Genomic DNA, 27,380 nt, shown 5'->3' on the forward strand with positions numbered 1-27,380 from the left:
TGCCACCTTCCTGTCAATTTCAATCAGTCTTGTCATTCTCCTCTGATCTCTCACTTTAATAAGACATTGTTGCTTACTAGATTTTTTTTTGTTTTTCACACTATTGTCTAAGCTTTACAGACTGTGAAAACCTCAGGGGATCAGCAGTTTCTGAGATACTCAAGCCACCCTGTCTGGCACCGATAATCATTCCACAGTCAAATTCACTTAGATCGTATTTCTTCAGTATTCAGCCTATTGACCATATCTGCATTCTTTTATGCATTGACTTGCTGCGATATTATTGGCTGATTAGATATTTGCAGTAACTAGGTGTACCTAATAGTGTCACTGAGTGTATTTATATGCATTACGTACCTCAAACCTGATTGTGAAATACTTTTGGATACCTTGTGTGCACATGACATGCTTCCCAAAATTAGAATGGGTTCCAAATGTGTATACCTACAGAGGCTACTGAGCTTGTGAAAGCACCACCTCTCGGCTGGTTTTGTCTTGTGTTACTTTTTATAGCATGTCCACCACTAACAAATGGTGTGCAACTCTTCTGTAGAGTGGTTGTATTCAAAGGTTTAAATCTGCCATTAAATGTTTAAGGTTACTCCTGTATATTATGAATACTTTACATGCCCCATTTGTAATAAATCTCTATTCTTGCTGATGTTCTCTGTAACCCCCTCATTTCACGATCTAGCACTCTGATCTTTTGTATAGCCCTCTGATCTCCTCAATACCAAACTTGCCTTCAGTTTATTTTATTTTTTTAATTGAGATACAGTGTACCTGTATCTGATACACTGAGATACAGTGTATTTTTAATTGAGAACAGGCCCTTCGGGTACCCAATAATCCTCCGATTTTTAAAAATATATCCTACCCTAATCATGGGACAATTTTACAATGACCAATTAACCTACCATCTGGCAAGTCTTTGGACTATGGGAGGAAACTGGAGCACTCTGAGAAAACCTACACGGTCATGGAGAGAACATACAAATTCCTTGTAGGCAGTGGTGGGAATTGAACCTGGGTCACCAGTACTGTGAACTGTTGTGCTAACCACTATGCTATCCATCACTATGCCTGGTCTGGTTATCTGGGAATGATTGTAAGTGGCTAATGGTTCTTTTCCTTTGGGATAATTATGGATATAATATGCAAAGTTTCTTTACTCCAACTTTAAATCTAATTGGGTCATTGAAGTTATTTCTTTCTAGCCATCTTACTATCAATTTTTAATTCTACTTTTGTTATTTAGGGCACCATGGCTTCCAAAGCAGCAATGGTGGATACGGATAACATGAAGTATTTTAGTGAGAAACTCAATACTATCATTGAAGATTTCAAAGAAAATACGGTATGGCTGAAAGAAATCTTAGAAGAGGCAGAGAGGATGTTTATCAGGTAAAAATTGCCCTTGGATGTGGTTATCATCAATTTTGTAATTAAACTTTATTAGGTCAGCATTTTAGTAGCAACTAAAAACAGAATAGTGCTGTACTAAAATTGATGCTGGTCAAGATTCCTGTGTTCAAAATCGTTTTTGTTTGTACTGATCTGGAGGTGACGGAAGAAAAACCAGATCGATTTTGAGTTGGTTGCTACTTTTTTTTAAGAGAGCAGTATTATCTCAGTAGGGTATCCTGACTGATTTGCATCGTGGGCTGGTATGGAACCACCGAAGGATACAGTCCAGTCTATCGCAGGTAAAGCTCTTGTCATTACTGAGCACAGTCAGAACAAAGCAGCATCCATCACCAAGGACTCCCATCATCTGGGCCATGGTCTCCTCTTGCTACTACCATTGGGCAGGAAATATAGGAGTCTTGGGTCCCATGCTACTAATGGTTATTGGCTATACCGAACCAGTGTGGAGTGAATAATTTAACTCGCCTCAAAGCTGAAATGATTCCATAACCTACAGATCAAATTTCAGGGATTCAGTGCTTTTTATTTACTTTTTCATGGTGTGCAGGAAGTTTCTTTTGCATGTTTGCTCATTGTCTTTCTTTGTTACTTACATTATCATGAATTCTGTTGTAGTTCTTTATATTCTTGCAAATGCCTGCAAGAAAATAAAAGCTCAATGTAGTATATGTTGGCATATCAATGTTATATTTTATTTAGACAAAAGGCACAACTCATCAGGTAAGCAATTCAATGTTTTGCTCAGATCATTAATACTATTATCAACATACTAATTGAAAATGGGGTAAAAATATTAATGTAACTGAAGCGTTTTTTTAAAAATCTGACACCTATTGTTTTATGTAATGATTAAAAGACTTAGAAGTTGAGCCCTTCCCTTTTGTGATCAAGTTTAATTATAAATTCAGTCAGTATTGCAACTTGAGGAATTAGTTTAATACGCTCTTTGAATTGCACTAAAGTTAAGATTGAAAGAACCACCATTACTTTAAAAACTTGAGTAGTAATGTTTATCATTTATTGCACCACTTTTTTGTTTGATATCAACAGAATCTGATAATACGTTCAATCTCTATTAATATGAGTTATGTAGTTCATTCAATAACTGAATGTGATTTTAAGGGTCCTCTTCATCCTGTGAAAGAAAACACAAGGTTAAAAACAGCATACAATATTTTTTTTAAAAAAGCAAATTTGAACGGGGTGTTTTTTTATTGCTGTAGTTTAGGAGCTAATTTCTCAAAAACTTGTTTTCCAGTGATTTTAATGCAGAGCCTGAATTGATGCCAAAGACTCCTTCAGAGAGAAAACGACGCAGGAGACGTCCATCTGTGGCTGGTGATCATAATAAAAGGTAACATTACAATTGTACTTAATGGGAGAAGATACAGTTCAAAGCTATTACTCATGTGATTTATAGACGGCTTTTCCTGAAGTGTTAAATTTTGCTTTTCGTTTAGAACAACTTCAGGCAATCTAATAATTCTAAGTAATTTGCTAAACATTAGATTAATTTGGAATTGCATCTTCAAATCAAATGCAATTAAATAACCAAGAAGCGTTGGTGGTGAGTGAAAGCAAAGTCCAGCTTCATTCATTTATTTTTTTTTACTATACTGGGAATAATAGCCTGTCTAGTTCATCAAATTTATCTCCTTAATTAAGGATAATTGTTTTCATTGTCAACATCATGACTATTGTTGGATTCTAATTGATGGATGAGCAGCCAAGTAATAATCAAGAGTTATACTTTGATCATAATTTGGTAAGCAACATCCATAAAGGCATGACTCAATTTTTAAGTGGCTTTTCCCACTACTTTTTTAGATTCTACTCAGACATTTGAATATTGGCAAATAGTGTCATTTGTTGTGGACTGGTTGATGAATGTTTATGAAAACTATTTGTACTTATTTAAAAAATATCATGGGTATGTACCAAAAATGTATTTGGTTTGCTGCAGTAGTAACACATTCTAATTAGTTTAAGCCTTTTGGTTTTAAAGACAGAATATGATGGTGTTAGTTGAAATGTTTAAAAATCTTAAAGGCTGCCAATGAGTTTAAGTTTGATTAATGGGTGTAGAAAACTTGCAGCAAATGGGGGCAAAAGATTTTTGTGCACAGTCCTAGAATGCACAGGTAACTGTAGTTTGACTGGGTAGGAATTGTCAAGTTGTCAAGTAAATGAAAGTAGGTAGGAACGGATGAGGTACTTGAGAGTTGAAATGCAAGGGAACACTTAACCCTCCTGATTTCTTTCTTTTTTTAAAAATAAAGGCATGAGGTTGCTCTAGCAGGCAAGGTGAAGGAGAATCCTAAGGGCTTCTACAGATGTGTTAGGAGAAAAAGGATTGCAAGGGACAAAACTGGTCCTCTGAAAGATCAAAATGGTAATCTATGCATGGAGCCAAAAGAGATGGGGGAAGACTAAGTGGATTTGATTGATTTTTTCTTCTTCTTTGTTTTGCATCTGTATTTACTCAGGACGCAGTCTATGTAAATGAGGCAGAGCAGCGACAAGGTCATGAGCCCGATACAGATTACGGAGGAGGAGGTGTTTGCTGTCTTGGCAAGTTAGGGTAGACAAATCCTTGGGCCCTGACAAGGTGTTCCCTCAGACCCTGTGGGAAGTAAATGCAGAAGTTGCTGGGGCTCTAGCAGAGATATTTAGCTCATACTTGGTAACAGTGAGGTGCTAGAGGATTGCAGGATAGCTAATGTTCTTTCACTGCTTAAAGAAATGCTCTAAGAATGAACAATGAACTTGTAGGTCAGAGAACCTGACATCATTATTGGAAAAGTTGCTGGAAGGTATTCTAGGGGACTGCATAGATAAACAGGGACTGATCAGAGATAGTCAGCATGGCTTTGTGCATTGTAGGTCATGTCTAATCAGTACAAGTTTTTCAAGGAAGTTGCTAGGAAAGCTGAAGGCAAATCGGTGGATGCCGTCTACATGGACTTCACCAAGGCATTTAATGAGATCCCACATGGAAGGTTGGTCAAGAAGGTTCAATTGCTTGGAATTTGGGATGAGGTAATAACAGGGGTGATTGATAAGTTTGTGGCCTAAGGTAGAAGGAGTCAATTTTAGAAAGGCTAGCACATTTATTTTTCCAACATGATCCCCTCCTACATTTACACACTTAGTCCAGCGGCCGTAGAGCATATGGATCTTTGACCGAAAGTCTCTACAGCAGGGGTGATTGATAAGTTTGTGGCCTAAGGTAGAAGGAGATGAGTTATTAACTTCAAACTTTCTGCATAATCACCCAAAGAGTTGGCCTGCATGTGCATGTAACGAGAGCTGTATAACTCATCTCCTATCTTAGGTCACGAACTTATCAGTACCCCCCCCCCGTACATTGGATCAGACATTAGCTTTGCTGGAGAACCAGAGAGTGGAGGGAGATGACTGGCTGTCTGATTGGAGGCCTGTGACTAGTGGGAGAGCTGCAGGGATTGATGCTCAGTCCATTGCTGCTTGTCATCTATATCAATGATATGAATCAATGTGCTTAACTGGATCATCAAATTTGCTAATGACACCAAGATTGGGGGTGTAGTGGACAGTGAGAAAGACTATCAAAGCTTACAGCAGGATCCGAACCAGCTGGAAAAAGGCTGAAATATGGCAGACGGAATTTAATGCAGACAATTGTGAGGTATTGCACTTTGAGAGGACCGGCCAAGGTAGATCTTACACAGTGTGCAGTAGGGTACAGAGGGCTGTAATAAAACAAAAGTATCTGGGACTACAGATCCATAATTCATTGAAAGTGGTGTTATAGGTAGGTGATGCACCATCAATAACTCTCGGAGACGTGAGGTGAGAGATAGGCTTTTATTAGCTGGAAGAAAGCACTGTCAGCAGCAAGAGACCATCACACAACATCCTGGAGACTGAGGGAGGAGCAGTGCCTCCAATCGTCTTTATACAGGGGCCTGTGGGAGGAGCCACAGGAGCAGTCAGCAGGGGGGCGTGTCCAGACAGGTATATGTAGTCAGGTCACAGTAAGGTCATAAAGCATTTGGTGCATTGGTATTCATAGTTCATTGTATTGAGTACAGGAGTTGGGGTGTTGTGTTAAAATTGATGATGCCAAATTTGGAGGATTGTGTGCATTTACCCAGAGGAAAGATGTAAATGAGATTGGAAGAGTACAGAGAAAATTTACAAGGATATTTCTGGGACTGGAGGACCTGAATTATAAAGAAAGATTGAATAGGTTGGAACTTTATTCCCTTGAATGTAGACGATTAAGGGGTGATTTGATAGAGGTATACATAACTAAGGATATAGACAGGGTAAATGTAAAAATGCCATTTCCACTGAGGTTCGGTGAGATTACAATGAGATGTCAAGAGTTAAAGTTGAAAGGTGAACTATTTAAGGGAAAACATCTTCACTCAGGATGGTTAGTGTGTGGAATGAGCAGCTAGCACAAGTGGTGGATGTGATTTTTGCTTTCAATGTTTAAGAGAAGTTTGTATAGGTATATGAATGGCTATGGTTTGGGTGCAGATAAAATGGTTCAGCATGGACTTGATTAGCTGAAAAGTCTGTTTCTGTTCTGTAGTTTTATGACTGTAAAACATATGGTGGATGTATGTAGTGGATTAGGAGTCTACTAGAAAAAACAAGCTTAACATTATAGATGCTTCAGGGCCAGGATATTTTTTAAAAATTTCATTTTTAAAGAAAGGTCATTGACATGAAGGAGATGGTGTCTGAACTGAGAATCTCCACTAACTTGTTCAAGATTTCCAAAGCCTTCAGTTCTTTATTTTTTTCTTTTAGCATAAAGGATGGCAGGTGTTTTGATTTACATAGTCTGTTAAATTAGTTGCTCATCTTTTTATGGAAGGCATTGACAGGAGTGGTGCAAGATGCTTGTTTTCCAGTGAGATGAGCTACAAAGAATGCAGCTACGGATATGTGGTGAGACCAGGAACTGATTTGGACATGGTGGCTGATGAAATATTTCCAGTCCACCTTTAGAGCTGTGACATACCTGATTCCTGTGAGTGTATTTAGAAAGGGAGGAAGGTTTCTGATTCTGGTTAAAGAAAGTACAAACTTGCAAATGTCAACAAATCCTAATAATACTGCATACTTCTAACTTTCTATAAAAATACTTTTGGGAGATTTCTCATTGTTTCAATTCTGCATTCAACAATGGTTTCATTTATTGAAATAATATTCCTTCAGGTTTTCTAAAAGCAGAAAAAATTTAAGGCGCTCTTCAGTTCAGAGGAAGAAACTGGGAAGTAGACTCTTTACAGAAGATGATGGCAGCAACAAAATGGTGGAGCAGACACAATCACTGCGTTTGACCCGCTCAGCAACACGCGCAGCGATGATAGTAAAAACAGAAAGTGACAAAAACAACCTATCAGCTATTGTTCCAGTGAATGGTGTGATGCCTTTCATTGTGTTGTCACCAAATGACTGTAAGGTCATGGAATTGCAGGGGAAAAGTCACGTGACAAACTTATCCCAAATTCCATACGCCTCTGAAGATGTCAAGTTGTCTCAAAAGGCACGTGAGGGAAAATTGGATCCTTCACATGAAGTGGCTTTGGAAATATTGTCTCCTGTTGTCAGGAGCCCAAGTCGTACAGCAACAAAGGTGAAAATAGCAGAGCCTGTTACTGATGAAGAAAATGAAATAAAGAATGTATCTCCTTTAACTGTTGAGGAGTTGAATAATGTTACGAAAGCATCAACTACTGGTGAAAACTGCATCTCTGCAACTGAAACTAAGGATCTGCGTAGATCAGTACGAAGAAGTGTTAACAGTCGCCAGTCAAAGTGCATGAGTTTGGTGAAAACTCAACGGACTGTCATGCTACGAAGATCTATGAGAAAATCATCGCGTAAATTTAACAGGAAGGATGTGCTTCAAAATTCTTCTAGTTGTGAGTATAATTTCGAAATGAGCATTTGTACAATATTTTCATGTTAGATCTAGCTAGGATGACAATTGTATCTTAACAGGTGTTAATATTGGGTAATCTTGGCTGCTTAAAAAATTATTTCACATTTATTAAACGTATTAGAGAAATTTGTATTTTCTCAACATGTGCAGTGATTATTATGACAAGAATTTTGTCTCTGGTGTATATGATCAAGGAACAGTAACGAAATCCACTGGGATTAAGGAACCACCAAGTTTTCTTGTTTTGCGGAATGGTTTAAAGGGAAGGGATAGCTAGAATTTTGGGACTTGGCTACAATTCGTGCAGGTATAAAATATTTGAATTAGCCTTTTGTTTTTTATTGCAGTTGATTTTTATGACCTAACTTGACCTGACAATTCCCTCAGTTTATTCAGGGCACTGATCCTACCTTTATTAAATTAACCCCTTTACTTGCTTTCTGAAGGAAAATAAACTGTTCCTGGTTTGCCGTCTTACTATGCTGTCACATCTGCCCTTTCTTAACAAGTCCTTTACTGACTTGATGCGTATTGCTTCCTTTTTAAATCACTAGCTATGCTTTGTCTCAGTAATGGGATTTAATCAGTCACAGAAAGCACCGACTGATCCATGTTCCTTGCAATGCCTGCTCAAAATGGCCATGCAAGGATCATGGATCACAGTGATAGAAATGACAATAAAATGGCATTTGGGGTTAACTTTACATGGCTTCAGCGTCTGGCTGATACCTTTAAATTTATCAGGTATATGTGCAGGAATAAAACATCTGGTCTCTTGCATTTAATGTGATAGCTGAATTTTTCATTGCAACTCTCTTGTGTCCCATTCTGTTTGTGTATAGGAATCTGAATGGTGTAGAGACTCACTTGAAATGTAATGAATTTTAATAACACTATTTGATTCTACCTTGCTATTAGACAGCTACCATGGCACTTTGGCTCTAGTTTCATACTTTGGCCAGGCCACATAACCTCTTGGCATCTATCATGTTCAACTCTTTGAGGTCAGTGTTTCAAAAGAGCACCTCATTATTTTTAAATGTGAACTTCAAGTTTATTGAGGACTTGGCCTTGCTCTAGACTCTGGAATGTTTAATGAAGGTCTGTGGTCTCTTACACCTACCTGAATACTTTGATATAATTTTAGTGTTAGTAACAGTATAAACCCTCTTTACTGTTTATGCAGTAAAGTCATTGTCCCTGTGTCTGTAAACACAAACTTTACAAATCTAAGGATAGGTTCACTGTAAAAGCTGACATGTTTGGTCTACAAATATTTGTGAATTCTTCAGGCATACACCTTATGAAGCACTTTGATTTTCTGGGAGGGTCATGGGGAGGCTGGCTGAGAGTTTCCATCATCAGTTTGGTCAGTGAAGACAGCAACATTTCGTGGTATATTTATTGGTTAGAGAAGATTTGATGTGGGAAGCAGCCACTTATTTAAAAAAAAATAGCAAATTGTCACTGTATAGTCTTGCAGTAAATTATTGGTCCATGCATTAGCAATTTAATGCACAGATGATTTTGAATCTTGATTACAGCAGATCAATCCTTTTCATCATTTTTTTTGCTACTCAGCTGATTACAATTGTTTTGTAATATGCTTTCCTCTTAGGTCAAGACAACAATGACAATTTTGAAGGAGTTGATGAGAGAGAATGGTAAGAAATTTTATTGGAAATGCACATCTGTTGCTTAGTTTGATCTGAACATGTGCAGCTGATGAGGTGCAGCAAATGCCTTCTTATCTGAAGTTTCCCGTTTGAAAAATTTCTGAATATTTCAGCAGATGGTGTCCTGAGTTGGAGATTTTCTTTGGAGGTGCTGGTCTTGGACAATAATTTGTGTTAGTCTAGTAATTGTGTAGTACCTAAGCAATTTTTAGTTTATAATCTTTACATTAAAAATAAAACTGCTCTTTAGTGCAGGATTTGAAAGTAGCTGATTTGCCATATGTGCATTGAAGCTCCTGAAAATCCAAATCTGATGTCTATAGGGTTTTAAGTTTAAAAGCTAACAGCTGCTGAAGTATGCTGGATTACGGTGGCCATTATATGGAAAATATCCAGTTTGAGGAGCATTTTACCACCATTATAATTTGAATTATCTAGTGAGATATGACTAGAATTCTGGCAAAATATGAAATGTACAGATTTTGAGATTGTTCAATAAGCAAATCATTTTTGGTGTAGGAAATTAAGTGCAGTCACAACCGAAAAATTTGTTGGAGAATGGTAGGCAGATCTCTTAAGTCATTAGGCTCCCACCTTTTGGACTTCAGTGCAAAATCTAAGCTAAAGCTTGTAGTGCTAACTTAACAATACTGTGAACATAGGTCAATTGTGAACAGTAGGATCTGGTGAGTAAACTTGCAGTAATAATTTGATTTTTGTTGTTGATGCTTTGCTGCACGCTCAAGTGCTCAGTGGAAGGGTGCTGATGCTTTTTCTGTTGGTTGTTGCTGTGCTGCTGATTGTGCGTGGGAGAGGGAGAGGTCATTCATTCTTTGGGGCACTTCTGTTTCCATGGATTTATGCAAAGAGAAAGAATTTCAGGATATATACTGCATACATTTCCCTGACATTAAATGTACCTATTGAAAAAAATATTAGCCAGGACATTATAGTTATGTAAATTTTTACTTATTTTCTGAGCAGTGAAATCAAGGAGGTTTCTACAGAGGATACTTCAAAAATGTAAGTAAAACATAGTAAATAACGCAAAAAAAATTGTTATATTTATGATGGTAGTTGCTTTAAAGCAAGATACCTTACATGTTTGATGCTCCTGTTGTAAGACAACTTAAGTGATTTCAGTACATATTTTGTGCTTTTAAGATTTCATTGGAATTAAAAACCTTGTAATATAATTAAGCAGGAATACTACCTTATTTATACATAAGATACTGTAAGAACTCAGCAGGTCAGGCAGCATCTATGGAAATGCATAAACAGTTGAGCTTTATGGGCCAATACACTTCATCAGGACTAGAAAGGAAGGGGGAAGATGACAGAATATAAAGGAGGACATGCTAGAAGGTGAGAGGTGAAGCCAGGTGGGTGTGGATTAAAGTAAGAAGCTGGGAGGTGATGGGTGGAAAAGGGAAAAGGCTGGAGAAGAAAGAATCTAATAAGAGAGAGTTTCCATAGAAGAAGAGGGGCACCAGAGGGAGGTGATAGACAGGTGAGGACAATGGGGAAATGGAGGGGGAGGGGGAATTCCCAAAACTGGTGAAATCTATGTTCATGCCATTAAGTTGGAGGCTACCCAGGTGGAATGAGGTGTTGCCCCACCAAACTGAGGGTGGCCTCTTTGTAGCAGAAGAGAAGGCTGTAAACCAACATGCCAGAACTGGTATAAGAACAGGAATTAAAATTCTGCTTTTTTGCAGATAGAGCGGAGGTACTTAACAAAATGGTCCCCCAATTTATATCGGGTCTCTCCAATGTAGAGGAAGCCTTAATGAGAGCACCAGATGCAGTGGGCCCCCCTAACAGATCTGCACTCACCTGGAAGGAGTGCTTCGCTCCCTAAATGGAGCTGAGAGTGGAGATAAATGGACAGATGCAGCATTTCTGTTGATTACTACCTTAAGTTGTTCACTTCTGCTTATGAAAGGGGAGATTAGTCTTTTGCAAAGTTTGAAGCTTTGAAGAATCGAATAATTCACAAGCTGAAGTTGCAAAGTGCCATGTAGGAAACTTGATAGATAATTGTTTTTGTAATTTCAGTGTTGAAGTGATTCCTAGCACCCCACCTGAACTTCAGCAGCCAAAAGTGGTGAAACAACCAGATACACTGGTAATGATTTTTTTCATCATTTTTGCCTCATTTTCATGTTAAAGAAACATAGTACTGTAGTTCTAATTTCTTTGCTCTGTACAGATTACTGAAAATCAAGAACGCAGATACACACGGAATGCTGCAAAACTTGCCGTTAGCAAACCAGAGAATGAAGTGGAACCCGCTAAGTCACAATCTTTAAGAAGTTCACCAAGAATTCAGAAGAAAGGTTTGTAATTTGGTTAATTTCATGCCCTCAGCAGGCTCTCTTCCACTTTCTGGAAAAGCTCCATTTTATGATTCCATGTTTCTACTTGACGTTTCATTTAAAACTGTATTGGACATTGAAGCTCAAGCAGGAAGGATTCCTAACTCTGGTAACATCATAGAAATTGTACACCCTGTTTAATGTAATGTACAATAAAAGGAGAGTGCTGAATTTTTTTTTCCCTAAAGTAAGGAGTACTTTTGGCCCAAGTGTAAAAATTCAGTGGTAGTCAGAAAATCTGGTTCCTTTTGGGTAGACACAAGAATAACAATTTTTTTTAAAAGTTCAAATCAAGTTATTGTCATATGCATAAGTACATGTATTGGAGGTACAGTGAAAAATTAACTTGTAGTAGCATCACAGGAATGCATAGCATCATATAACCAGCATTCACATGAAAAATAGGTTTAAGATTTTGAAATCAACTTTTACAAGAACAAAAAAAGTCCATTGTAGTACGAAGTAATTATCAGTGTAGTCTTATTTGAGCATAAGTGTATATAAGGATAAAACCTTTATATAAATGATTTAAAATGTATCACCTTAAGTTGAAATTTGAAAGCTTGAATTCTTCAACTTTTGCAAGTAAATTAATTTAGTTTCTTGGCATTACAGATTAGGAACTCTCAGTTTCAGATCTTGTTCTAAACACACACCCCTCCCCCATGGGCACCTTGATAATGGCCTTACTAAAATCCACAAAAACAACTTCCACAGCTCTGCCTTCATCAATCACCTCCTGGAAAAACTCAATCAAGGAAAAGCACAATTTTCCTCTGACAAAGCTATACTGACTGTCCCTAATTTCCAAAATGATTAAGTCACTGGAGTTGACCAGTTTTACAAAATAAAAGTGAGCTAATTTCCTGCTTATTGTTGAGCCATTATAACTAGTATTGCATATTTCTTTTGTTTTTCATGTTGCTATGTCAAATTCTAGCAACATGATGTTCTAACTAAAATTAATTTTATCAGAGCATTTTCTAGTGTACAACTCGAGCTGTGAATAGAAGGTGAAATCTTATTTTTATCATTTGACATTTTGTGATATTTTTGAAAGAAAATTGGTTGATTTTCCTTTCATTATTGTCTGATCCAATGTGGAGTATGAAGTTGCATTATTGAGTTTAAAGTTGTCTGCTGTAGTACACTGCCATAAAGACAAGTATTTATTGTCTTTTGTTTTAAATGCAGACAGCAGTGATTCTGATAAATCGAGCTCTTCTGATTGCCAAAGTGCTGGGTAAGTATGGGAAATGCTGGGTCCTCCTTGGTGCAAGTGGTTTAAATGTGGCAGAATTTGTTTGGTGCTTCCAGGAGGGTTTCTTAAATCAATATATAGATACTATAATGGAGGATGAGCTGTACTGTATCAAGGTGGAAAAACAATTTGGTAACAGTGATCACAACTCAAGTTTTAAGGTAGCCACAGGTAAGTGTGGATCTTGAAGGAGAATATTGAGGGGGAGCAGGGCAATATATGATAGTATTGGGCAGGAACTTGGGAGAGTTAATTAAGAAAAGTTGTTTGAGCAATTCCACATCTGACATGGAGGGTTTTTAAAGGGCAGATGCATAGAAAACAGGACAGGTACAGTATGCTCCAGTCGGAAGGACAAGGACGGCAAGGTAAAAGAACCTTGGATGTTGAGGGAGGTGATGAATTTAGTCAAGGAAAAGGAAATGCGTGTAAGGTTTAGGAAGCTAAAATCAAACAGAGCTGTTGAGGATTATAAAGAACTCACGAAGGTAACTAGGAAAGCCAAGATGGGCCATGAAAAGTTATTGGCAAGTAGGATTAAAGAGAATCCCAAGGTATTCTATTAATTAAAATGAAGAGGATAACTAGGGAGAAAGTGGGACTCCAGGATAAAGGAGGGAACATGCACTTGGAGCTACAGGATGTGGGTGAAATCCTAAATGAGCACTTCAGTATTTACCAAAGAGAAGTACATAGAGGATAAGATCTGAGTGGATCATGCTGATATGCCAGAGCATTTGGAGATAAATAAAGAGATAGTAATGAAAATAAAGTGTGACTCTCTAGGGTATTCAGGGAGACGCAAGATGAGGTTGCTGATACCTTGACAAGAGATTTATGTCCTCTCTAGTCACAGGCAAGGTCCCAGATGACTAGTGAGTAGCTAATATTTATCCATTATTCGAGAAGGGAAATGGGGATAATCCTGATATTATAAACTGGTGTGTCTCTTGTAAGTAGTAGGGAAATTACAGGAAAGGATTATTGAGACTATTTATGAGCATTTAGCTTAATTAGGGACAGTAAGTAATTAGTCAGAGACACGTTGTCCCTTGATTGAGATTTTCCAGGAGGAGACAGAGGTCGAGCTGTGGATGTTGCCTTTGTGGATTTTAGTAAGGCCATTGTCAAGATCCTTCATGTAGATGAATTTGCCAAGAACAACCATGGTCATGGAAAAAACATGATCGCCTATGTCATGTGACACAGTATATAACAAGATGTACATACATATTTTGTGAAAAAGACTTAAACATGTGTATGTTGATGGGGTGCCAAGACTTTTGCACAGTGTTGTATTTGTCAACATGGAGTGACAGTGAGTTTGTAAATCTGGAGGGGGCAAAGTATGTTGGGAATGGCGAGGGTGGAACACTGGGAGAGGTGTGAGACAGGTGGCAGAGAAGATGGGATGTGAGGGGGTGGGGATGTGGTGTGGGTGCAGACACCAGGCAAGGTCAAATATAATATATAAATAAAAGCTTGGTGGTGCTTTGCTTAGAAGACTGCCAAAGGATATAGAACAGTTCCAGATATGGGAGATGTGGGTGGAGAAAAAGCATATGGAGTTTAACCCGCCAAATGTGAAGTTTTGAACTTTGGAGATCAAATGTAAAGGGACAGTACACTGAATGGCAAGAAAATAGTGTTGGTGTGTAGAGGGACATTCAATGCCAAAGCGCTCTGAAAATAATGCTGTCAATATAACACCAAAGTACCCCTACCCAAAAAATATTGGAAAAAAAGGTTCTATGGTCATTTCTTGTACTTTCTGGCATACTGAACAACATATCAAAAGTTAGACAGAAACGGAGCGCGAAAAGTAAAAAAAATCTGATGTTTAAAAAAAAATTGCTGCCAATGAAAAGAATTGGGCCCATACCTGTCTTAGTTTGCTATACTTCACCATTTCTAACAATGGTAGTGCCATAATTGTGATATAAAAAGGATGAACTGGGAGGGACCTCCAAAACCAGCACACTGAGCCAACTACCAGCACATGGTAGGGATTGCTAGGGCACTTGTTGCACCCAATCAAATAGGTTCATTGGAGTTGCATCTCAGTGCCATCCCAGCTTGCTTGCCGATATTTGCGGCCGCTGGCCATCCGAATTATCTGAAGTCGGCTCGTCTCTATCTCCAGAAGATGCATGCATTGGAGAATGACAGCCCTGAGGTTCATCAGACGTTCCGGACTGAGTTCCCTGTAATCAGACACAGCAACCAATACTGGGCTGGCCTTGGCTCTGATCTTGTGATAGAACAGACACTAATGCGCTCACTAAAAAGCCAAGGGGGCCTAGCGTGAGGAAGTGGGATGTCAGAGCACCAGAGAGCAGTTTGGACTATGTCATCCACTGTGTTATCCTCTTACAACCATGTCATGCAAGAGCTGACTGTGAATAGTTACACAACAAATGAACAACATAAGGAGTTGTCCACCTCCAGAGTGAGTAGAGACGAGGCTGACCTTGGAAAAAGTTGCGGCAAAACTGGACTGTTTCATGCCATTTTCATATGATTAAATCATTACGCACCATCATCACAGGGGTTTATGCAAATAAAGATGTCAATGTACATGACCTGTTCTCAATAGGAAAGGACAGGAAGTGTTAGATAGGAAATGTTAGGAAGATGGACGGACACTCTGTTTTCTTGTATTCGCACAAAAGGAGTTCGAAGGTCAAGACACTAGCATCCAGCAGGGCAGTCGAAGTTGCTGAAGACCGTACCATAGATCCAGTGCTGTTATTCCAGAGGTTCCTAGTTGTGTCACAGACAGGTGATGAACTATGAACTCTGTCCATATCCGATGTCTTCATTTGAAGCAAAGAACATCTTGCACCAGCTGGATAAGCCACAACTGGCAGAAGTGTTAAAGAACTATGTCACCTCCGAATCGGACAATACTGTCACACAGACGGTCCCAGTGACAGATCACTATGTTCTAGATGGACGATGCACTGCTTAAAATGGATGGAGGGGTGCACCGATAGTTCAATTGCAGATAACTACACCTCAGCCACTGTCAAACACTATGCCAGAGCCACTGTAGTGTTTGATGGTTATGGGGTTGGGCCAAGCATAAAAGAGGTACCTCTGCTCCAGAGGTACTTATTCAAATGATTCACTGCAACTGTTCGGGAGGGTGCAATACGCTAAAGTGTACCTGCAGAAAGCATGGGCTGGAATGCACCAGTGCATGTGGGCATTGCCAAGCTGGCAACTGTGACGATATGACAAAAGAGCCAGTGATAGAAGAGGATGCATCTGAGGAGCCATAAGGTAGCATATTATGCGTCACCACATCAGTACTTAATACCAGGGTTGTCCCTTGATTATGTCATGACGTCAGTACAAATGGAACTTTCATTCCAGGAGCTACTGTAATTTGAAAAACATTGGTGAAAAGAGCATTCATTGAAACATCAGATTTAAAAAAACTTGCAGTTTGATGGTTATCAGTCCTGCTGGTGGCCATCTTGTTTTTTGATGTCATTTTTGGAGACTTTCCGTGTGTCAAATTGTCCAACTTTTGATACGTTGTTCTCCACATTGAATAGTGCAATCAACGATCATAAAATGTTTCTTTGCAATTTTTTGGGGGTTAGGTGGTATATTGACCGGCCTAAAATGGCTACACAGTTTGACAGCTTAATGCCTCTGTACCCTAAAACATAAAATTAATAAACCTATTCACACTTTTGTTCCCTGATGTAGAATTGAATTTGGGCTGCTTAGTGATAAAGAAAAAAAGTGCTACAGTAATGTCCTAAATTTAAGTGGTCCAGGAGATAAATAGTTGTAACCTTGCATTTGGGAGGAATGAGATAGCAATTGGGTTTTTTGTTGATCAATATATAAATATAGCTAAGATAGTTCATTAAAGTTTTTGTTTCCTTAACGTATTGTACAGAGACGAGGTAAAGAGAGGATCAAAAAATTTTAATGCAACCACACAGTATAATTCTTTTTTTTTACTGTGCATACATGATTAATGATGGCTAATGATGCTCAGCCAATCAAGAATTCAGGATCTGACAGTATAGTTGCAATTGTCTTTTGTAACGCAGGTTTATATTGTCATGCTTGTTTGCAGCACTAACTTAATTATCTCTTAGGCGGAAGCGAAGTTACAAGTATGCAGTGGCAAATTCAGATGATTATTCTGAGGAATTGGAAAAAGAGAATTCTCCGCCAAGAAAGAAGACTCCTTCACCACCACCCTTCACTAATAAGGTGTTGTTCTCAGTGTTCTGGCCTTTTGAAATACATGGGAGCTCAAGATCTATTTTTTTGTGAAAATTGAGACCACCTTTTCTACTGCTTCACTTGTAGCCTAGCCAGTTATGAACTCAAACTTCCAATGCTATTTCACTGCATGCCTTCTCCATGAACTTGCCTTGAGCACGAGATCCAACTCCAGTTCCTTTGACTCTTCTTTTTCTGACGCTATGTTTTTAATTAAATTTTGGACCCTCTGGTCCACCAGACCTGCACCAACCATGAGGCCAATCCAAACTAATCCCCATCAACCTGCATGTGGTTTATGTCCCACTGTCCCTTGCCTGTTCATGTCTGCCCAAATGTCTATGAAATAATATTGTATTTACCACCTCCTCTGGAAGTGCCTGAGACTTGCCCCTCACATCTTTAAAACTTCCCCCTTTCACCTTGTGCCTATCCCTCTACTATCAGAAATTTCTATCCTGGGGATAGACTCTCTACCATATCTCTATTTCTACTGTATACTGGATCTCTCATAATCACAAAGATGTTTTTTTCCTAAAAGCTGTTACATATTTTATTTTTTTAACAAGATAATTTTCCTAAATGCTTAAAAGGCAACCTCTTGCTGACCAATTTGTGTGTATCATTTCCTAGTATTTAATGTCAAATTATTGTCTATTATGTCTGTGTCCTTTCTTGTCCCCTATGTCAATAGGGTTGTTCTGTAATTTTCAGTCATTTTCTTTCCTTGGAATAGTCAATTCTGTGTATTAACATTTTTGCACTCAATTACACACTGTATTCTGTTCAGCCTCCTCTACATTGATAAAATCCGATGTAGATGGGGGACTGTTTTGTCAAGAACCTTCACTCCATCCACAACAAGCAGGTTTCAGCAGTGGCCAACCATTTTAATTCCAACCCCCATTCCCATTCCCATTCTGACATGTCAGTCCGTGGCTGCCTCTACTGCCATGGTGACACCACTCTCACTTGGAGAAGCAACACCTCATTATATCCGGGTAGCCTGCAACCTGATGGCTTGAATATCAATTTCTCTAGCTTCCAGTAACTTCTCCAACTTACCCCTACTTTTTCTGTTCTAATTCCTTCTTCAGCCCTTTATCTTTTCCACCTCTTGCCTCCCAGCTTCTCACTTCACTCTCCACCCACTACCTTTCACCTCACCTGATGTCACCTTCCAGTTTGTCCTCCTTCCCCTCCCCCCACCTTCTTATTCTGGCCTCTTCCTTTCCCCCCCAGTCTTGATAAAGAGTCTCCACCCAAAATGCCGACTCTATCCTTTTCCAAAGATGCTGCTGGGTTCGTCCAGCACATTGTATATGTTACTCTGGATTTCCAGCATCTGCACAATCTTTCGTTTACAATTACACATTGCATTTTGGTTCCAATTGGAGTGTGGTGCTTTCAACAGACTTGATAATCCTAATTCTTACTTCGATTGCCCCGAGTAATTAACGTGAAGTCCTGCAAAGCAAAGGCTGAAGTGCGGGTGGTTAATCTGTGGCAGGAATTAAAATAATTGAAAACTTAACATGCATCTGAGGAAGCAATAACATTGATGGTATAATTAGTAGAGTGGCAATATAAAGAAATAAGTGGAAAAAAATTAAAATTTAAGAAAATAATACATTGAGTTCCATAGGTGAGAAAAAGACAATGAAGGGGGATGGTGTGTAAGCACACAATAGTTGTCAGGTTTTTTTTGAAATTAACAAGGGAGCCTTTACCTTAAAACAAAATTTCTCTACATTGGTTAGAGTTTGGTGAAGGCAAGTGGGGGCTCCAATCAAATGAAGAAAAAGGTAGCAAAAAGGCCAGTGTACCAAACACAGATCTATCTTTATTTATTGAGATAAAGTGCAGAATAGGTCCTTCAAGCCGCACCGCCCAGCAACCCCTGATTAATCCTAGCCTAATCATGGGAGGCCTTCTGGAGGTGTAAAGGGTAACGCAGTTTCCTTGAAGACCATCTCCATGTACTTATACAGTAGTCATTTAGTGTCTGTCATCCTGTCATTCAAGTACTATTAGACTGTCCTTTACCGTTTTTTAGTATTTTGCTTTTTCTTTCCAAATTGTTTATCTCCGTTTAATACTTGAAGTCAACCTGCTACAAGACAGTTGACAGCCTTTGACTATCTTGGTCTTTCTTATCCTTTTCCCAAATTTTGTAAATTTAATATTTTGAACTCGAGTCTGATTTATGAACGTTCCTTAAAATACTTTGACTTGTTATCTAATTCTGGCTCTCTAATGAACAATTTACTCTCGTAGGTGGTTCAACCAAAGCACAAGAGTTTCCTCCATACTGTCCAGAAGAATCAATTGCTGATGACTCCTGTTTCAGTTAGCCGCACGGTAGTAAAGTCCTTCATAAAACGTAATACTCCACTGAAAGTTGATCCCAAGGTAGGAGCAATTTGTTTCTTTAGTAATTTTGTATACCAGACTTAAAAATAAAAGGCATATTTTCAAAACTCTTCTTTGTAATCTTTCACAAATCTAAGACCTTTTATGTTTCTTCAAACTGGCATTCTGAGTAATCTTTATCTCAGTCTTAGTTCATTTCATTCTCAATCAGTTTTCAGCATCTAAGGTGTTGGTTTCAATAAATGCTTTCCTATCTCTCTTCTGTAAAAGCTCAACTTTGACAAAGTATTTAGCCATATGATAAAAGGTCTGAGGTTTCAGTGTCAAATTTATGTTAATAATACCCCTTTGACAAATGGTCCCAATATTTAAGTATCCTTTGCAATTTGAAATAAAAAGCAACGATTGCATATAATGAAAGTTTTTAAACTTTCCTTTGTTTTTTCTAGGATCAGGAAAGGGCCCGTCTAGAAAATCTTAAGAAGAAACGGGAACAGGAAGAAGAAAGAATACAAAAAGTGGAGGAACAGAAGAAGCGTAAAGTAGAAGAGTATAAAAAGTAAGTTCAAAGGATCTAGCAGTGGAGTAAAGACAGAATTCTAAATGAGAACCATTTTTAAGGTCCTTTAAGATTACTTTAAGAGTATTTGAAATAAGTGGCATGGTCATACTCCAATTAAATATGATTCTTGTGAGATCACCTATATACAGGTCTTATCTGAGAAAATATGTACGTGGTCGTAGAGATGGGCAATACAGAACTAGGCCATTTGGCCCGCCATATCCATACTTACATGGTTCACATCTACATTTATCTGCAATTGGTTCATAACCCTCAATGCCTGGCTTTTTGTATGAAAAAGCTTTTTTAAGTATATAAAGGGTAAAAGAGTTGAGGGTGGGTACAGGACCAAGAGAAAATGATGCTGGAGATATTGTAATGAGAAATGCGGAGATGGCTGAGGAACTGAATGGGTATTTTGCATCAGTCTTCACAGTGGAAGACGTCTGCAGTATGTCGGACATTCAGGAGTGTTAGGGAAGTAAAGTGAAAATTACGAATGAGAAGGTACTCAGGAAGCTTAATGGTCTGAGGGTGGAAAAATCTCCTGGACCTGATGGAATGCACCCTCAGATTCTGAAGGAAATAGCTAGAGAGATTGCGGAGGCATTAACAATGATCTTTCAAGAATTGGTAGATTCTGGCATTGTACTGGATGACTGGAAAACTGCAAGTGTTACTCTGCTATTTAAGAAAGGTGGGATGTAGCAGAAAAGAAACTAGACCTGTTAGCCTGACATCAGTGGTTAGGAAGCTGTTGGAATCTATTGTTAGGGGTGAGAATACGGAGTACCTAGAGACACATGACAAGATAAGCTAAGACCACCATTGTTTCCTGAAAGGAAAATCCTGCCTGACTAACCTACTTTTTTATATATATATTTTAAAAAATTACAAGCAGGGGTAGGCAAAGGAGATGCAGTAGATGTGGTGTACTTAGGTTTTCAGAAGGCCTTTGACAAGGGGCTGCACATGAGGCTGCTTAGCATGATAGAATCCCATGGAATAACAGTGGAGTTACCAGCATGGGTGGAGCATTGGCTGATCAGCAGAGAACAGAGTGGGAATAAAGAGATCCTATTCTGGCTGGCTGCTGGTTACCAGTGGATTTGGTGTTGGGACTGCTGCTTTTTACAATGTATTTCAATGATTTGGACTGTGGGATTAATGGATTTATGGCTATATTTGCTGATGATACAAAGATGGGTGGAGGAGCAGGTAGTGTTGAGGAAACAGAGAGAATTGGATAGTTTAGGGCATCGGCAAAGAAATGGCAAATGAAATACAATGTTGGAAAGTGTATGGTCGTGTACTTTGGAAGAAATAAACAGGCAGACTATTATTTAGATGGGGAGAAAATTCAAGATGCAGAGATGCAAAGGGACTTGGGAGTCCTTGTGCAGGATACCTTAAAGGTTAACCTCCAGGTTGAGTCACTAGTGAAGAAGGCAAATGCAATGTTGACATTCATTTCTAGAGGTAGAATATAAGAGCTGGGATATGATGTTGAGGCTCTATAAGGCACCCGTGAGACCACACTTGGAGTATTGTGTGTAGTTTTGGGCTCCTTATTTTAGAAAGGATATACTGACATTGGAGAGGGTTCAGAGAAGATTCCAGGAATGAAAGGGTTACTGTATGAGGAACATCTGTAGCTCTTGGGCTGCATTCCCTGGAGTTCAGGAGAATGAGGGGGGATCTCATACAAACATTCTGAATGTTAAAAGGCCTGAACAGATTAGATATGGCAAAGTTATTTCCCATGGTAAGAGAGTCTAGGATAAGAGGGCATGACTTCAGGATTGAAGGACGTCAATTTAAAACTGAGATGCAGAGAAATTACTTTAGTCAGAGGGTGGTAAATCTGTGGAATTTGTTGTCACAAGTGGCTGTGGAGGCCAGATCACTAGGTGCATTTAAGACAACGATCGATAGGTTCTTGATTAGCCAAGGCATCAAATTGTATGGGGAGAAGGCACGGTGTGGGTATGACTGGAAGAATTGGATCAGCTATGACTGAGTGGTGGAGCAGACTAAATGGGCTTCTGCTCCAATATCTTATGGTCTTGTGTATTCCAGACCATGGATGATGATGGCAAGCACCCTATATGCCACCTTTACCACCTCATCTATCTGTGGTACCATCTTCAGGGATTGATGAAATTGTACCCAAGGTCCATTGGTTCATCAAAGAGTAGGTCATCTGGCCTGTTGAATCTGCTCCACCATTCAGTAAGATCATGGTTGATCTTGGGTCCACCTACACTCTTGTTTCCCCCATAACCCTTAATTCCCCTACCATGCTAGAATCTATTTAACTTTGTCTAAAATATATTTAATGAGATGACCTCCACTGCTTTCCTGGAGAAAATTCCACACTTTCGCTATTCTCTGGGAAAAGCAATTGCTTCTCATCTCTGTGTTAAATCTACTCCTCCCTCCCCCCCCCCCCAGATCTTGAGGCTATGTCCCCTAGTTCTAGTCTCGCCTATCACTGGAAATAACTTGCATGTCCCATTCTTTAAAGAATGGGGTTTCACATCACCATTGCTACCTTCACCTGCATCTCCTCCAGTCCTCGGACATCCATATTCACTACACCTTCCTGCCATCGGAACTCTTGTCCTCACCTACCACCCCATGAGCCTCCACATCCAACAGAGGGATCATTCCCTCCACGATTTCCTTGTCCAATCTTATCTCCCCACTAATCTTTCACCTGGCACCTACTCCTGGGAATAGTAGAAATGCTGCACCCTGTCCATTTGCCTCCTCTTTCACTTCAACTAAGGGTCCCACATAATCCTGCCAGGTAAAGGCAACATTTTGCCTGCAAATCTGTTGTGGTCGTCTACTGATTCCAGTGCTCCTGATGCGATCTCTAATTTGGTAAGACCTGAAATACATTGGGGACACTGCTTTGTTGAGCATCTTCATTCCATCTGCCAAAAGCATGAGTTTCTGGTGCCCAACCATTTCAATTCCAATCCCCATTTCCATTCTGACAGGTCTACTACCATAATGAGCCCGCTCTCAAGTTGGAGGATCCATCTGGATGGCCCCCAACTTAATGACATGAAAGTTAATTTCTCCAACTTCCCGTAATTTTCTACCACCCTCCTTCCCCTTCATTTCCTTACTCTAGTACACTTCTTGCCTCTTCTCCTCAACTGCCTATCATCACCTGGTGCCCATCCTTCACTTTCTCCCATGGTCTAGTCTCTCATCAGATTCCTTCTCTAACTCTTTACGTTTTTCCACCTGTCTCCTCTGTGGTTCTTTCTTCATTCCCCCCCCCCCCCCCCAGGGGGGGTCTTGGGGCTTTTGTTAGGTGGTAGCTGAAAAGGGGAGACACTGGGGAGAACTGGTTGTAGGATACGACCCAGTGGGAGACCCGTTTGTTTGAGATGGACTGAAGGTGGTGTGAGCTTTCATGTGGACCGAGGGCTTAGCGTGTGATTGGCCGAGAGGTTCAAGATGAGCTCCAACTTGTGCACATCTGACTTTTTAATTAAAAAGGGCCCTTTTTGTATTATTTACCTTACTAACCCTTAAGCTGAGATTCATAAATATAGTTCCTTCAATCGTATGCAGTGTACTTGTAGCAAATCACACAGCATCCACACAAACTGGGGTTTGGGGTGGGAGAGCTGTCTCAATCTCACGAGTTTGGCGGGACTGGAGAGTGTCTTCCCTAGACTTACGCAGCCATGGAAACCAGGGGGTTTCAGTATATTGCAAAAATAAAAGGCCCACCAATGAGCAATTCCATCTGATTACCAGCCAACCCTGAAACTCATTGGCCTCAATGGAAATTCAGGCAGACATGTTCCACCTTCACTACATCAACATGTTTAGTTACTAGGTCTTTTTTATATTTAAAAAAAAAATTAAATTTGTGAAGCAGGATTTCCTGTGAACAAAGCCACGCTGACTATTCCTAAACCATACCCTTTTAAGTAAAGATAAGTCATTTTCTAGTAAACTATTAATTAGTTATTCGGCATATTTTTGATGCTCTTAAATAAGGAAACAGGTTAGTTGTATGAGAAGTCTTTAAATAGTCCACCTGCTATATATCATTATCTTGGGATGTTCTTCCTGCCCACCTTACTCAACCCATTGAGTGCCATCTGAAGTTTCTCTGCTCCAAAGGACACTGAGGATTTAAAAAGTATCTTGAAATGAACTTGGTCTTTATTTAGCCCCATGCATTATGTGCTCATGATTTAACTGAGTATGATTTGTTCTTTGCTAAAAGTAACCAGATTTTTATCTTGTACAGGAAACGAGAAATGCAAGTAAAACGTTTTTTGGAAACCCGATCCAGAGTTCAACAGCAAGAGGAGGAGAAGATAAAGAAAATTGAGCAGAAGTTTGCTCAGATTGATGAGAAGAATGCAAAGGTATTTTGATTCAGACTTGATAAAATTAAACGGTTGTGACAGTCCAGTTTCTTTGTTTCCATTTAGTGTACAAAATACTTGGAGTCAATACATTCTGTTTCCCTTCACAGGTACGTGAAGAAAGATTTACCGAAAAAGGGAAAAAGAAATTAGTTACCAAGAGGATGGAGGAAGCAGAAGCTCGAAGGCGGCAAGAGGAAGAAGCTCGAAAACAGAAATTGCAACAGTTGGTATGGCTAACATAAGAAGTTCTATTCGGCTATCTTAATCTACTTGCCGCTTTTATTTAATACATTGATCTCCCTTTTGCACAATGCTATGGAAAATTTTCTCCTTGTCTTACACCTATATGTCTACTTGAGCCTGTTTTATTTAGACATAAAAACATAGAAAAGCACAATACAGGCCCTTCGGGCAACAAAGCTGTGCCGAACATGTCTTTAGAATTACCTAGGCTTGCCCATAGCCCTCTATTTTTCTAAGCTCCATGTATCTATCCAGGAGTCTCTTAAAAGACTGTTGTTTCCACCTCCACCACTGCTGTCTGCAGCCCATTCCACGCACTCACCACTCTCTGCATGTTTAAAAAAAACTTGCCCTCTCATTATCTTGTACACCTCTATCATCTCTCATCCTCTGTCGCTCCAAGGAGAAAAGGCTGAGTTCAGTCAACCTGTTCTCATAAGACATGCTCCCCAATCCAGGCAACATCCTTGTAAATCTCGTTTGCACCCTTTCTATGGTTTCCATGTCCTTCCTGTAGTGAGGTGACCAGAATTGAGCACAGTACTCCAAGTGGGGTCTGACCAGGGTCCTATTTAGCTGCAACATTACCTCTCGGCTCCTAAATTCAATTCCACGATTGATGAAGGCCTATGCACCATATGCCGCCTTAACCACAGAGTCAACCTGCATAGCAGCTTTGAGTGTCCTATGGACTCAGACCCCAAGATCCCTCTGAACCTCTACACTGCCAAGAGTCTTACTATTAATACTAAATTCTGCCATCATATTTGACCTACCAAAATGAACCACCTCACACTTAACTGGGTTGAATTCCATCTGCCAATTCTCAGCTCAGTTTTGCATCCTATCAATATCCCGCTGTAACCTCTGGCAGCCCCCCACACTTTCCACAGCAACCCCAACATTTGTGTCATCAGCAAATTTGCAGAAAGTAAGGTCTCGCTTCAAACAGCTGAGGTTGGACTTCACTCCGCTGTGGTTACAGTCAAATTTGCTTTAAATTGCAAATTCAGCTACTGTTTGCTATAGCTTCTGATTATCATTTTCTTTCATTAATCATTGTTTTAGGCCCATTAATTTGATTATTTTAGGTTTAGTGTTGCTGGATTCTATTTTTGACTCAATTACAAGAAAAGGAGACTGCAAGGATTCTACCTGCAGGTTTTGTTTGCTGCCATCCGCTCTACTGATTCAGCAGTTTTGACATGAGCTTTGCAACATTTGTAGAGTGTGCAGTTGGGCTACATATTTTCCAATCCTTTTGATTAACACTGTTAATTTTGCAATTGCCCAGTGTTTAAATGCTATATTCTAAAACTGCATTTTACTCACCTCCTGCCCATATAGGAGGAAGAACGGCAAATGATGTTGCAGCAGAAGAAGCAGGAGGAACTGGAACATCAACGTAAAATGCTAGAAGCCAGAAAGCTTCAAGAACAGCGGCAAGCTGAGCTAGAGAGAGAGCGGCAGCGTGAACACCAACTGGCTGCAGAGAGGGAGAGGGAAAGGATTAAAGAACAGGAAAGAATCCAAGCAGAAAAGTATGAGTCAGTTGTTTTAGAAGGATATTTTATAGATAACTTTTAGTTAGAATTCTTCAATATGATTTTCATGATGCTCTTCACTTCATATTCTTGATTTTAACTTCATATTTTTTGAACTATCTGTACTTTAGTGTTTTTCAATTCCAAATGCTCTGTCTGTAAACCCAGGCTGGGAGGAAGACATAATAGTTTACTGAATATGCATGGATCAAATTATATTAAAGAACACTTTTTACAAATTTTAATTTTCGGTGAAATTCTAATGTCAGCACAATAATTTAAAGTTTTAACATTTGTGATTTTAAATTGGCAGCTAGGTAAAATGGCCCTGTTTGTGAAACACTTGAAAAGTGGAAAACTGTATTTTAACTTTTGGTCAGAAGCTTTTTATTCAATACAACTGTTCTTGCTTTTTCCACTCTAATACAAGATTAGGCTGACTTTTTTGATAGATTTGATTAGTTAATTTTGGTGCAGTGGTTGGTGCCACTGAAGTAAGTTCAAAAAGCAAAAAAAAAACACAAACTGGAGATGCTGGAAATATAAATTGTGAGGAGAAAGTGCAGAATTAGGCAGCATCGTTATGCAGAGAGGCCATGTTTCAGGGGTGAAGACCTTTTTGTTTGATTTTTTTTTTCAAGATTTCCTGCAACTGGTATACAAGACCATAAGACATAGGAGCAGAATTGGGACATCAGCCTGTCGGGTTTGCTCCACTATTTCATCATGTCTGATCAATTTCCTTTTCACCCCCGTAACCTTTGGCATGTCCTAACTAATCAAGAACTTATCAAACTCCATATTTAAAAACATCCAATGACTTGGCCCCCACAGAGAAGTCTGCAGCAAATATTTCCACAGATTCACCACCCTCTGGCTAAAGAAATTCCTCATCTCTGTTCTGAGGCTGTTCCCTCTGGTTCTAGACACCCCCACCATGGGAAACGTCCTTTCCATCTCCACTCTATCTAGGCCTTTCAACATTCAATGAGTTTCAATGGGATCCACCTCTTTTTCTCTCCCCCTGTCCATTCTTCTAAATTTCAGCTCGTAAAGGCCCGGAGCCATCAAATGCTCCTCATACAATTAGCCTTTCATTCCCGGAATCATTCTCATGGAACTCCTTTCAATCCTCTCAAATGTCAGAACATCCTTTCTTTGAGCACCTCAGGTTTTTGAATTTTCTCCCTGTTCAAAAATGGTTGCCATTTTATTCCTATTACCAAAGTGCATGAACGTACTCTTCCTGACACTGTATTCCATTTGCCTTTTAGCACATTCTCCTAATCCAAGTCCTTCTGCAGCTTCCCT

General features: G+C 39.3%; 1 protein-coding gene across 2 annotated transcripts in view; it reads left to right on the plus strand.

The window, feature by feature from the left end:
• incenp (inner centromere protein) overlaps positions 1 to 27,380 on the plus strand; it is a 40,520-nt gene that overhangs the window by 1,114 nt on the left and 12,026 nt on the right. The window contains exons 2-15 of one of the 2 annotated variants that reach the window (XM_073049314.1): positions 1,259 to 1,404; positions 2,687 to 2,782; positions 6,643 to 7,352; positions 8,991 to 9,036; positions 10,030 to 10,071; positions 11,107 to 11,176; positions 11,261 to 11,387; positions 12,621 to 12,669; positions 16,809 to 16,926; positions 19,216 to 19,350; positions 19,761 to 19,870; positions 24,159 to 24,279; positions 24,390 to 24,509; positions 25,873 to 26,066. In XM_073049314.1, the coding sequence (XP_072905415.1) occupies positions 1,265 to 1,404; positions 2,687 to 2,782; positions 6,643 to 7,352; positions 8,991 to 9,036; positions 10,030 to 10,071; positions 11,107 to 11,176; positions 11,261 to 11,387; positions 12,621 to 12,669; positions 16,809 to 16,926; positions 19,216 to 19,350; positions 19,761 to 19,870; positions 24,159 to 24,279; positions 24,390 to 24,509; positions 25,873 to 26,066 (2,078 nt within the window). In that variant the 5' untranslated portion in view covers positions 1,259 to 1,264. The remainder of the gene's footprint in view (positions 1 to 1,258; positions 1,405 to 2,686; positions 2,783 to 6,642; positions 7,353 to 8,990; positions 9,037 to 10,029; positions 10,072 to 11,106; positions 11,177 to 11,260; positions 11,388 to 12,620; positions 12,670 to 16,808; positions 16,927 to 19,215; positions 19,351 to 19,760; positions 19,871 to 24,158; positions 24,280 to 24,389; positions 24,510 to 25,872; positions 26,067 to 27,380) is intronic. The other variant, XM_073049315.1, reaches the window with a different exon arrangement.

This window comes from Hemitrygon akajei, chromosome 6, assembly GCF_048418815.1.
Source record: "Hemitrygon akajei chromosome 6, sHemAka1.3, whole genome shotgun sequence".
NCBI lineage: Eukaryota > Metazoa > Chordata > Chondrichthyes > Myliobatiformes > Dasyatidae > Hemitrygon > Hemitrygon akajei.